Source organism: Alternaria triticimaculans (assembly GCF_023758025.1).
Source record: "Alternaria triticimaculans strain BMP 0046 chromosome Unknown scaffold_2, whole genome shotgun sequence".
Lineage (NCBI taxonomy): Eukaryota > Fungi > Ascomycota > Dothideomycetes > Pleosporales > Pleosporaceae > Alternaria > Alternaria triticimaculans.
In genome coordinates this window covers 827,366-839,489 of record NW_026055959.1, presented here as the reverse complement: position 1 = coordinate 839,489, position 12,124 = coordinate 827,366, and the positions used below count along the sequence as shown (strand labels likewise).

General features: G+C 53.4%; 3 protein-coding genes across 3 annotated transcripts; 1 reads left to right on the top strand and 2 right to left on the bottom strand.

Annotated features, from left to right (window-relative positions):
• Positions 1–145: 145 nt before the first annotated feature.
• J4E78_001961 (uncharacterized protein) lies at positions 146–1,734 on the top strand (the record flags this gene model as incomplete). The annotated part of the gene is made up of 6 exons (XM_049362612.1): positions 146–197; positions 252–344; positions 391–509; positions 571–799; positions 863–963; positions 1,012–1,734. The coding sequence occupies 6 exons, from the start codon at positions 146–148 to the stop codon at positions 1,732–1,734; spliced, it is 1,317 nt and encodes a 438-aa protein (XP_049225204.1).
• A 3,078-nt stretch (positions 1,735–4,812) lies between these two features.
• Positions 4,813–6,540, bottom strand: J4E78_001960 (uncharacterized protein; the record flags this gene model as incomplete). The annotated part of the gene is made up of 3 exons (XM_049362611.1): positions 4,813–5,559; positions 5,608–5,957; positions 6,006–6,540. The coding sequence occupies 3 exons, from the start codon at positions 6,538–6,540 to the stop codon at positions 4,813–4,815; spliced, it is 1,632 nt and encodes a 543-aa protein (XP_049225203.1).
• A 4,769-nt stretch (positions 6,541–11,309) lies between these two features.
• On the bottom strand, positions 11,310–11,905 carry J4E78_001959 (uncharacterized protein; the record flags this gene model as incomplete). The annotated part of the gene is made up of 2 exons (XM_049362610.1): positions 11,310–11,728; positions 11,809–11,905. The coding sequence occupies 2 exons, from the start codon at positions 11,903–11,905 to the stop codon at positions 11,310–11,312; spliced, it is 516 nt and encodes a 171-aa protein (XP_049225202.1).
• Between the last annotated feature and the right edge of the window lie 219 nt (positions 11,906–12,124).

The following is a 12,124-nucleotide window of genomic DNA, read 5'->3' as shown; positions in this document are numbered from 1 at the left end:
GCACTAGCTAACGCCGGTGAATCTCCGGATGGTCAGTTGTTCGCATCAACACTCCAACAACCTCCAGTTTGCGCCTCTCTGCACAGCCCTCCGCAGCCTTCATCGCTGGAGAGGATGATTTTGGCAAGAGACCCGCGACTACGACATGGCATTTGAGGTGTCGTATGATCTCGAGAATGAGCAACAATTCTGGGATGGTGAGCGCGCCTCGCAACCCCACCAACAGCAGCCTCGACTAACACGCTACACAGAACTCGACGATATAGTCTCGACGCGCTGTCACCAGCACGACATCATCGACAACTCGCTCCGATCATTTCTTAATGTCACCACCAACTATAGATGTACGCATCTCCGACCTCTGCCATGACCAGCGTTGACCACGACTAGCCGAATACCTCCAAACCGATTTCAGCGTTGCCAAATGCATATTTCGCATGCTCGAGGGCGAACTCTTCGCTTCCAACAAGGAATATGTGCGGCGGCAGATAATATATTGCCTCTTGCAGGTACGTTGGCGCATGCCTTGTCTTATGGCCGCTGTTCGAGCGAGGCTGACGAGTATGATAGGAAGACGATAACCCTACCCTCCACATAGTCGCCGCATTCCTCCTATATGATGGCCGCAATAGCAAAGACGACGACATCTTTGACATGATGCACTCGGAGGGCACATTTGCTAGGCTTGTTGAGTTGGTACAAACGCAGAGCGTGCAGGAAGAGACTACCGTGCATCAACTACTCCTCCAATTGCTTTACGAATCTTCACGAGTTCAACGGTTGACGTGGGACGACTTCGGTATGGCTACAACATGACTGGTTTTCCTCTCAACCAGAGCGACTGCTGACCCTAGATGTGTAGCGGCGGTGAATGACGCTTTCATCCTCTATCTGTTGGAGATCATAGAAGGTGCCTCTGATGACGCTGACGACCCGTACCACTATCCTGTGATACGCGTTTTGGTACGTCTGCATACACATACCATCGACTATTAGCTAACACTGAGACAGCTGGTTTTGAACGAGCAGTACCTTGTGGCCTCCACTAGCCGTCATACCGACGGCCGGCCTGGCATAACGAACAGGGTCATCAAAGCTATCTCGACGCATGGCTTGACATACAAGACTTTCGGGTGCAATCTGATTCTCCTTCTGAACAGGGAGTCGGAGACGTCCCTTCAGCTTCTAATTCTCAAAGTGCTTTATCTTCTGTTCGGCAACCCTTCTACTGCCGAATACTTTTATACCAACGATCTTCATGTCTTGGTCGACGTCATTCTCCGGAACCTCATAGACCTACCCCACGACTCAGCCGCGGCAAACGCATTACGACATACCTACCTCCGAGTCCTGCACCCCATTCTTATGCACAGCCAGATCAGCAAGCCACCTCACTATAAGCGTGACGAGCTACTGCGGCTCCTTCATCTACTTGTCACCAGCGGCAACCATTTTGCACCCGTTGACGAGACTACCGTGCGACTTGTGAACCGATGCACCAGTGTGCACTGGTTACAGCCTCCAGCTGCTGCCGCGGGGGACGGCACGGCCAACGGTCATAGTACCACACAGTCTCCAGTTGACCATGTGGCGAGTGGTCAGAAAGAGTACGCGCGACGAGCGCTGGGCATGACCGTGCAAGGTAGCAGCGAAAGTTCTACGAGTGTCTTGGAGATTGCAGGGCACACTGCGCAACCTGGTGTACAAACGCCGAGTATGTCGAAGGTGGCGTAGTAACACATTAGAATGTTCGGGAGCTTTGTTAAGCGACAGGTGTCTTGCAGTCATCATTACTGGTTACGTGGAGTCTGGAAATGTCCTTATCAGCGATTACAGATATCCACACATCAGTGGGGGCCTTTGCATACTTGCATGGACGGAGTCTGGGCATGTTTAGCGTTCTGTCACTGATCATGTATCTGGTTTCACTTTGCGATCACATCGATGTCGTCGGGTGACGCGTCGCTATCTTCGATCTTGCATGTCTCTAATGTATGTCATCAAACTGCTGTCATCTCCATCTACGTGATTGACACAGCGCTTGCACAAGCAGATTGAAGTCTTGGTCGGGAGTCCTGAGCCACAGATTCCGTATAGCCAAGCAGCGATTTTACGATTCAACTGTACATGCGCATCCAGACGCTTCACCGTCATATGACTGTTTCTAGCCCAAATGCGAATCCGATCTAGACTATAAATCTGTCCTCACTATACTGATCGGCATTGCGCAATGCAGCCAAGCTTGCCGCGCTACTTGGTATATGTACATCGACATCATGTACCTGCTCCCGAAACAGGAGACATCAAATGCCACCAACCACCTTCACGCACCAATATCTCTGGTGCGACGACCACGCACGGCGTAGTGCCTACCGGATACAGATTTCGCGCCGATGCCAATCTAATCATGTACCATGGAGACCCTGGGCCCCGCTCTCACCGCAGGATGAGCTGCCGCGACAAGACGAGCGGATTGCTTGGCTTCCCGCTATATAGATGAGCCACAGCCGCTGCAAGTGCAATGCCAAGACTGTGAAGGAAGGTCAAGACGGAACGAGGGAATTTTGCATCGCTTGTTTGGGCTAAGGCTTGCTTGTTGTTTATCCTCGAGGGGGGGCATGTACTTCTCGGCTTGGGCACTCCGGTGGTGGCTCAGCAGGTGTATCATTGTGGATTTCCCTCAGAGCCGCTCTTCTGGGACAAGTCTTGGAAGTTGTGCTAGACTTGTTATGACTTTGGGAATCTGGTTCGCTTTCCATTCTACCGAAATGCCAAGGAACCTTGGAAGTAGACGACCGCATCGGAATGGCATCGACGTTGATCAGCAGCATACTAGACTACCCCAGAGATGCTAACATGACTCTCATCTCTTCTCCAGATGCGTTGGTGGTCAGTGTGACTTCCGCTCAAAGCGCCACAGCCATGTAACTACACCAATTTTCCCCCGTTACATCGCCCGCCATGGCACGCATCTTGTGTTCCACAGCAAAAACTCTCTCATCCCGTTTGGGACTCTACTAATTCTGTGTTTTCCGGCTATCTGTTCAGGTAACATTGCACGCGTCCGCGGAACGTACCAGATTCACAAACAACTGTGGAACCAGCGCAGCAGCGTACAGATGACCACACCTCCCAACATACCCATTACGAACCAAATCATCCAATATCGTGGTTCCCAAGCGCCAAGATACCGGAATCTCGGCCCATGCGTTTCGACCGCAAGATCAAAGGTGGATGCGATAAGTGCGGTAATGCAGGGATGGTCTTAATCATCCCAAGATATTGAGGCTGGTCTTCAGCCTCCCACCTGGCATCTGACTAGTGCTTCCTTGATGCGAGATGGAATGCAAGTGATGGAAGAATACTGCTATGGGTAAATATTGCGCATATGCGCAAGGTTTTACCGGCACCCCACAGGCATCTGCCCCTTGCTGCAACGAAGCAATGCCTTGAACCTGGGCGTTGGCACTCTGGGTGGGCTTGCGTGCATTCAATTCTTGGGCTGACGACTTCGGTATTCCTCTCCGTTCTGTTCCGAGACAAGAGATCAGTGGTCTACGATCACGGGTGTAAGCATGTGTACATTGCCAATATACCGTCTCCAGTCTTTTGAGTACCTGAGATACTACACATTCCTTAACAGGACGAAGAATGTGTGACCTTGCGTCGTCCCAAGATCCGGTCTCGACCACGGAACTCGAGCGCTGCCAACGAAAAGGTTCGATGTTTGGCTATGTGTCACCACCTCAACGTTCGGTACCACAGAAACGTCAGGAACCGCCCATTGTTCTCGAAGCACAGGATCGCCTGGCCAGAATTTGCGCATAGATACTGAAAGTTACTACAGCGCATCGCGGGCTTTGTCGATCGATCGCTGCCATTCCGATGCAGTGGTAGACCAAAGGTGGCTGAGTACATTCACGACACACCACGCCAACGAGAATGCGACACGTTCATGTATGTCATCAAGGAGAATTAGGCACCGGCCCAGCTGCCTTTCGGAAGAAGACACTGTACGCTAACACTGCCCTCAAAGCAACACTAACGAAGTCGTACATGAGCGCTTCTAAACCTTCGCACCTCGGAACTTACTCCTTCGAAAATGCGAAACGCAGCTTCTGCACATCGATCAAGTTCCAGATTGCGATCTTCACAGAACCGGGATCTACAGGACGTGCTTTTGCGGAAGTTCAAACTGCCGAGCCGGAACAGTGATCAATTTGAACCATTGCGACGGGAGTTTGTGATGAACTCGTGATGTGTGCACGTAATTTGAGGGGTTTTTCTTGTCCGTGGGGCGCTTACAGCGTGGCAGCCCAAATGTGTCGGTATGGAATGGTGTGGAAACCTGAGCAAGTGGAGCGGTGAAGAACCGCGCGCGACATCTGGGTTCTCGGAAGCAGGCGGGCGCGCTTCCTCTAGAGCAACATGTCCAGACGATGTATCACGATCGAGGATGAGAGTCAAAGTAGAAGATCATGGTTTTGATTCTATGCGTTGTAGCCCGTAAACTGATGCTCAACCCTGATCGAGGGAGCTCCCTGCGCCTACGTTTGTCTTGAATCGTAATTCAAAACGGAAAGTTTTGGTCGGTGGGAACCCTCGATGTCCTCCGTGGAAAAAGTCTAGCAGAAAATAGTAGCGAAAGCGGCTGAACATGTATAGAGCCCAAAGCAAGAAATCAAGAACCCCTCCGTGCTAAGACGAATGTGAAGCGGTCATAACCTCGTTAAGTGATGCTCCAGACGCCTTGCAGAAAACACAAACAAGGAATGAAAACGGATATCAAGCCACCGAGTATAGGGAAGACTGCTAAACCATCCTACCAGCATCATTTTGGGTGTCAGAAGAAGTACGCAATGAGCCTGCGTTGCTGGGCACCCGGGTAGGGGCCTGTGATAGAGGGTCAGGTGAGTTGGGGTCACTGGCCCTGCGCTTCTCGGTTGTCTCAGCTTTGCTAAGTCTGCGCGCGATTGCCTCCTTCGCATGTTCGCCGTTATCGCATGGTAGATACCACCGGGATACGGCCATACAGATACATGAGAGCATCAGGTTGGCACCGGACCACATCTGGACGGTGATGTAGGTGTTGTATTGTGTGATGAGATGACCAGCAATGACGGGACCGGCGAGAGCTGGGATGGCAGCAAATGTGTACATCATACCCGTCCAGTGACCAAGCTTCTTCTTTGCGAAGTGAGTAGTGCCAGGCGCAGTGTAGGAGCAATTGAGAATGTTGCCGATGGACGCAGGAGGAAGGCCGATGACCATGCCAGAGAAGATACCGAAGACGACGCAGAAGGCAATCGCATCAGTCTCTGATCCAGCTAGTGTCCAGAGAACCAGTGTGAGCATGGATGCGGTGAACTGAGAGCCGATGTGCATGTTGAGGGCGCCGACCTTGTCCGAGAAGTGAGCGAGGAGCATCCGTCCGACAGTCGAAGCTCCGTTCATGATGACTAGGAGCCAGAAGGTTTGAAGGGGTTTGTCGGTAGTGTCGGCAGGGCTTACTGATGAGCCGGTACGGTCGCGGGTGCCAAAGCCACGCACTGATGCCCACTAGACATTGTTAGCTACAAGCATGAGGAACAGTGTAGGAATACTGACCTCTTCGAGATTGAAGAAGACTGGGTAGAAACCAAAAAACATAAAGGCGACGGCTGCAGTGAACCAGCACCAAGCCTTGTTCTTGAAGGCCTCAGTGTCGAACCAAGTCCTGAGCTTGCCCCAGCTCTTCGGCTCGTGGTGCTCGTGGGCGGGGTCTGGGGTGCAGAAGATGAAAGAGTAGATGCAGGTCACTGAGGTGAGAGTCGCGACATAGCGTACTGCATTGTTGAAACCGACCGATTGAATCAGGAAGCGGAGCATGCTAGGGTAGATCACACCTGCTACACTGGCACCGCAGGCGACATAGCCTACGGCAAGACCTCTGCGCTTGGGAAACCATGTTGAAGCAACTGGGAGAGAGTCAGTACAGGCAATTCACGGTATCAATTACCACTCACCTTGAGAGCTGGAGACAAAGAAGGTTCCCATGCCCAAGCCTACCACTAGGCCTTGAGTTGCCCAAATTGGACCGAAGCTTCCAATGGCCTCAATATCGCTGGGGTGTGCGACAGAGAGCATGAAAAGCCCAAAGGGCACAAGGAAAGTGCCACAGCCGATGACTTTGCGCGAGTGCCCCGCATCCAAGAGGCGTCCAACTACGTTGGAAAGCAGGAGCACAATGAAGGACTGAGTCGATCCGATCAGGTTCAGTTCAAGCTGGTCAACACCTCGCAGTGAGTGGCCCACATAGTACGAAGACCACGTGCCGTAGGCGTTGACAAGACCCCACGAGTTGAACATGAGAAAGAAGCAGCCCAGCAGACAGGCGTAGGCACGCCATGACTGCGGCCAGTTGGGTTCGTCAAGTGTGTCGACACTGGCATGTCGGGATTCGTCTCGCATCGAATTGGTCGCAGTTGGTGCTTCGGAGAGTGGCAGCGTTCCTTCGCTGTACTGCCGACTCTCTTTGTATGAAGATTTGGTAGGTGGCATGTTGGCGGTGTTTACTGAAGGTGCGGGCCGTGAGGTAAAGGTGGAAGGAGCAATCAGTTATCTGAAAAGGTGTTTGACGATGACGCGATAAGATGCTCAACACGGATAGCACGTGTTGGAGGGGAAGCGCTCAAATGGACGCACTGGTGAAAAGGTACGGAAACGATCAGCTGTCAAAGCGGCGGAGATGAGGGTATAAGTACGGTACTCATGTGGAAGCAGGCATGGGATATGGGGAACGAGCCCAAGGCTTAGATTGATAGAGGGTTCTTTTACGGCTCCACTTCGTTAAGCACGCGCGTAACCCCCATGTAGAATGTGGCTGGCTCCTCCCATAGTGACGTGGTAGTCAAACGGGTCGTGTAATGGGGCAATGGCAGTAGCAACGCACAAGCAACGCAAGGGTGCAAGCCCAAGAGAAGCCAAGGCAATACGGGCGTCTGAACTCCGCCGGCAGCAGGGTATACTTCATTACTCTTTTAGATGGTTCAAATGCCCGGCGGCCCAAAGGTTTAGTGCGCCGCGTTAATCCGGTGTGAGAGCGATCGGCGGTCGTGGATTCTCCGGAGCATCTCGCGTTTGGACTTCCCCACGCTTACTCGTTGTCGTGAAAACATGCCAACCATGCCGGCTCCAAGGGAGGCATGCTTTGTCTCTAGTGACCTCATTTGTTACAAAGCTGGGCATCGCCACCCCTTCTTCCTCAACGTGCGTAACAACAAACGGGATTGGAACGCACTGGGCAAGACTACCACGGTACGTAGACGCCGCATGCCCTATCCCACAACCGCGTGTGCGGATGTCGAGATTGCTCATAGGCTGTGCGCTCTTGGCTTGTTCCACCAAAACGAAGTTGCCGGTGGGCATAGACATCTGGTAGGCGATTATAGGGGTTGAGGCGCCTGACAAGGTTGGGTGAAATAGCGGAGCGGGCCCCCGACCCTTGGCGTAGTATCAGCGGGCGAGATGTGATGAGTGATGAGGCTCGATTGGGTCGGCATGCCAAGAATGTGCTCGAGTAGTGATGTACGAATTCCGCCTTGGCCGGCCCAGTTATATTGCAAGGGTCAAGAATGAGTACTCTCGCGGTGACACCGCCGAGAATGCTGCGACTCTGGCAGTCTCTCCAGGAAAGCGGATGCAACGGCCGACGGCCTGAGTGAAAGCGCGTAAGCCAGTGCAGAATATCGGCGTTGCAAGCTCGGCGACACCGCCGACGAGGGTTGAGTGTTAGGCGCAACATGTCGAGTACATGACAGACAAGTCGCGCTAAAGTTGGCAGTGTAACAAGATCAGCGGGCCGGTGCGGTTCGTTGCTTCGTTATCTTGAGTTTCAACACAGCCACAACCGCTTCAGAGGCATGCCTAGAGATCGACGGCTAGGGCGTTTTGCCAAGTATCAACACCCACGCTGGCTTCGATGCTTGCTTCTTCCCGCCGCCGCGATGAAGCCGTATCATATTGAGAGGGTTATCAGACAGTGCGGGTGTGGCTGCAGCGAACTCGTCACCCTGCCTTGCGATGACATGTTTCAGCCACGCGCAACTGTCGGCGCGAATGGCCGCTGGGGTGCATTTTTTGTTGACAGGCGACGCGCGGAGGGTGGATTCGAACGTTCGGAAAGAGCATAGACGGAGTTGGGGTAAGGAAGTGGAGGAGGAGTCAGGACTGGGGATCAGCGACGCTACCTCCAGAGAGTTTGCTCTGCCAAGCCAGGTGTCGGCCGTGGCAATTACGCGTTCTGGCAACCCTCGCCCAGCATCGACCCGATCCAGCGTCGAGACGAGCCCCAGGCACTATTTCTAATCAGATCTGGAAACAAATCCAAGCCCGACATCTTCCTAGGTCTGTGCAGATCTCCCCTGTCGGGAGGTGCCCAAGAGCCGAGAAGAAACAAAGAAGCATCCCGCGCAGAGCTGCGCTGCACGTTACGCAAACAACAACGACAAAAGACAATGTTATCTTGTCTCAGACTTCTTAGTCGTGTGGTTTGCTAAACGTCTGATTTGCATTTTGCCACGGGAGCGGTCAATTTGGAAGCTTCACTCCGCTGTGACGGCTAGTTTCTTGTAATGATGGCGAGGTCCATGCTGGGTTCCCGCGGACTCCATCAACTACGTCAGGCGCGTTCCACAAAAGGCCCATGGGGACGCGGACTTTCGAAAACCGGGGACTTCCTTAACGTTCTCACGAAGTTCTTCCGGAGCCGAACGTTGAGCAGTGGATATCGTCATGCGTAGTACTCTGCCGTGTCACCACATGGTGCCGCAGTCTCTCCGCGCAGCGTCCCCATGTCATGATTCAGCTGTTGAGGGTTGGTTGACATTCTGGGTTGGTTGGATAAGGCATCCGCGTCTCGTCCGATAAGCAGCTTTGACAGCGGCTGCGGCGTTAGGCTTCGATCGCAGCTTCACGGGTAGATACTCGGGGGCTCCATCAGGTTCTGACTGCCGACAGTCTTCGCCTGTTGTTGTCAGCGGCGGCCGAACATGCTGGGTCGCTACCCAGGTACCGCACGGTGGTGGTTTTGCGGAAGCGCGCCCATCCGGAGCCTCATTCAACAATCGACAGTTCAATAAGCTGGGATCAGCTCTCGACAATCTCGTGTCCATACTCTAATCCGACAGAATCTATTATCTGGAACCCATTAGTCCATGTTTCGGTGCGGGCCAGCAGTCAGGCTCCCGGTACTTCCACTGTGCATAGTGACGCCAAGCCCTCCACTGAAACGAAAACTCACCCAGAAAATATTCCTGTCCATTCCATTCTTCCGAGCCACCCACAATCCAGCCCCTGAAAGTCTGTTTTGGATGCTCAGCGATAGCGCTGTGGAAAAAACAAGCAAATACGAGCGGAACGCCACGGCGAACGAAGGGAACGAATCCTTGTGGCGGCATGCAGTTTCCGTGTGTCAACGTCAGGCCACTTGGAGAACCAAGTCCGAGACGCGATCCCGCACCCACAAAGTCGCAGATTCGAAGCGAGGTCCATCAGGGCGGAGCGGAGAGCGGAACGTGATATAATGAAGAAGAGATGATGTTGCGATACCTGCCTCAGATCATTCTTGTCATCTGCTGGGCACAACTGGGCAGGGCCGAATCGCCACGTTGTTAGAGCTCCGACAGCTGCTCCGTCTTGGAAAAGACAAGACGGCACCCAAGGCCGACAGCCGCCGCATTCCATGTCGAACACCAGTTCAAGTCGAGTCGCCACACATAGCGGGCGTTGAGGCGGAGCGGAAATCCCAGCGCCGCTCGTGGCGTTGAGTTTCGAGTCGCGCGAAAAGGGGTTTCATGCGGCACGAATCCACGACTCGCAAACATGTAATACTCGGGCGCACATGTCAGCGCAGAAGATGTCTGAGCAGTGTGCAGAGGCCTTGGGTTGGGCGCTGTCGTGCTTTTCTTCCAAGACTTGGTACCTAAGGCAGCTCAATGCAGCGGGCAACAAGCAAGGAGCGTCAGGCACGTTCACGGCTATGCTGTCAGAGCGCAGTCCCCGAGAATACCGAGAGATCCATACGGGCACAATAAACTCAATCTTGGGTTCATCACAGGTACCCTCAGGTAGGTGAGTCCGCGGCGCAATCAAACGTCCCGGGGGTAAGCATGGTGTCGCTACGAGACCAGCAACAGAAAACCAACACCTAGTCGGCATTCAGCACCAGATTTGACAACAACAAAATCCCACCGTAGACTATATTAGAAGTCAGCTAAGGCAGGCAATGTCTGCTGGGAGGTCTATCGTAATATACTCCAGGTAAGAGAGGCTCCTTCGAGGGCAATGAGAAGTCGCAAATCCGTTACTAGTGTTCTCTTTCCTTCAAATCAATAGTCTTTTCCTACGTCTTCGCCGAGTCCGTTTTTCTCGTCTCATAGCGACCTGCGATCATGTTCGCTCGTACTCAGACACACTCACGCCACTTTCGGGCAAATCCGAGCCAACCCACAATGTCGCCGTTCTCTCTGGGCGGAACCGCTAACAAGGCTAGAGACTATCAGAGTCCATCTGCTTCTTCACAATACCCACATCTATCGTCTTATTGAATATTCCACGTGGACATGGACAGCACATACCTCGCAAATCATTCGGAGTTGCACGTGTGCAAGCACGCAAGGTCGAATGAAAGGTGTTGAGGGGACCCGAAACATCGCCGACCGACGCGCGTATGATTACTTGAGGAAAACAAGACGCTGACAAAACGGCCAGAAATCCGCGATTTGACCAAGAGTGCGCTCTGAAGACAGGGTGAGCTTTGGTGGATATGTAGGTTAGGTGCGTAATTTCATCCTGCCACGCAGTCAATTACAACGACGTATCTATCTTCACGTTTAGTCATTGTCTTACCATTACGTTGCTACATTCGAGATACTTCAGATGAATTTCACGATCAGGTTGTAGGGTGAGGATTCGCGAGACCATGTTGCATTCGCTTCACCAGCCAGAATGCCGTCGTAAGAAGCATGAGATACTTATCAATAGAATAGAAGACATCACATTACGTCGCCAGTGGGAATATTCATATAGAACGGCTGTCATTGCTCTAGCTATAAATACAGTTCGCTAGACGCTACCCTCAAAACGCCATGCTCCGGGGATCAAAGATTACTATGCCATGTTTGCAATCAAGAAGAGCAAGAATAAAAAGACAAAGCCCCCAGTGCCATTGGTTCGGCGCGTGGAGGCAGAGCTGCAGATGGCCGATGACCAAATCGCTCGAGGTAGAGTCATGACCAGGCGTACGCCGTGGGTGTCCCAAGCGCCGCGACTCAAACGCCCTTGATCGCAACGGTGCGCTCGCTGTTCAGCTTATCCGCATTCCGGTCGTGGCTCTCCTTCTTGCAGTCCTCGAGTCCGACGCACTTGTGGTCCTCGAGCATGCGATGACGGCTGCAGTGTCGGCCTTCGCAGAAGCCGCAGTCGCCGACGATGGGCTGGGCGCGGTCCTTGCAGTCCTTGAAGGAGCAGCGGACCTTCTTGGGGGGCATTCCGCCGCGCAGAGGGAGGGCGAGGTGGAGAGTGGAATTGGGTCCGATGGCGTAATCAGCCAGGGTGGTGTCGGGTGACGAGAGGTGCTTGCCGGCGTGGACGATGCGCAGGTCCGAGGGAGCGGAGAGGTTGGTGCGAAGGGCGAGGAGAGAGCGCAGCGTGCTTATGGATGTATTTGAAGGGATTGTGAGGGGAATTGCTGTGCACAGTGTTAGCCCTTGCCGTGACTTCATGATGCGCCTGGTTCCGAGCCTCGGAACGGTGGCGGCGACGACTTACTGTTGCTGCCGGACACGGTCTTGACGAAGATCTGCATCGTCTCCTCGGCTTCCGAGCTGGACGAGCTGATGCTGCTGATGCTGGACGAGCGGCGCATGGTGACGGTGTAGAGACGGTGGAGAGACGGTGGTGGAGGGAGTGGTCTGGGAGAGTCGTGAGGGAGCCCTGGGTGAGGCTGGGGTGCTCGGCGAGTAGTAATGACGCTGCGGCGCGGCTAGATAACGGCGATAGTCGACGGGGTAGAGAACAGTGTGTACGAGAGGCGACAAGGTGTGTGGTATGACTAAGAGTGAATAGTTCAGCAGCAGCAGGTGTG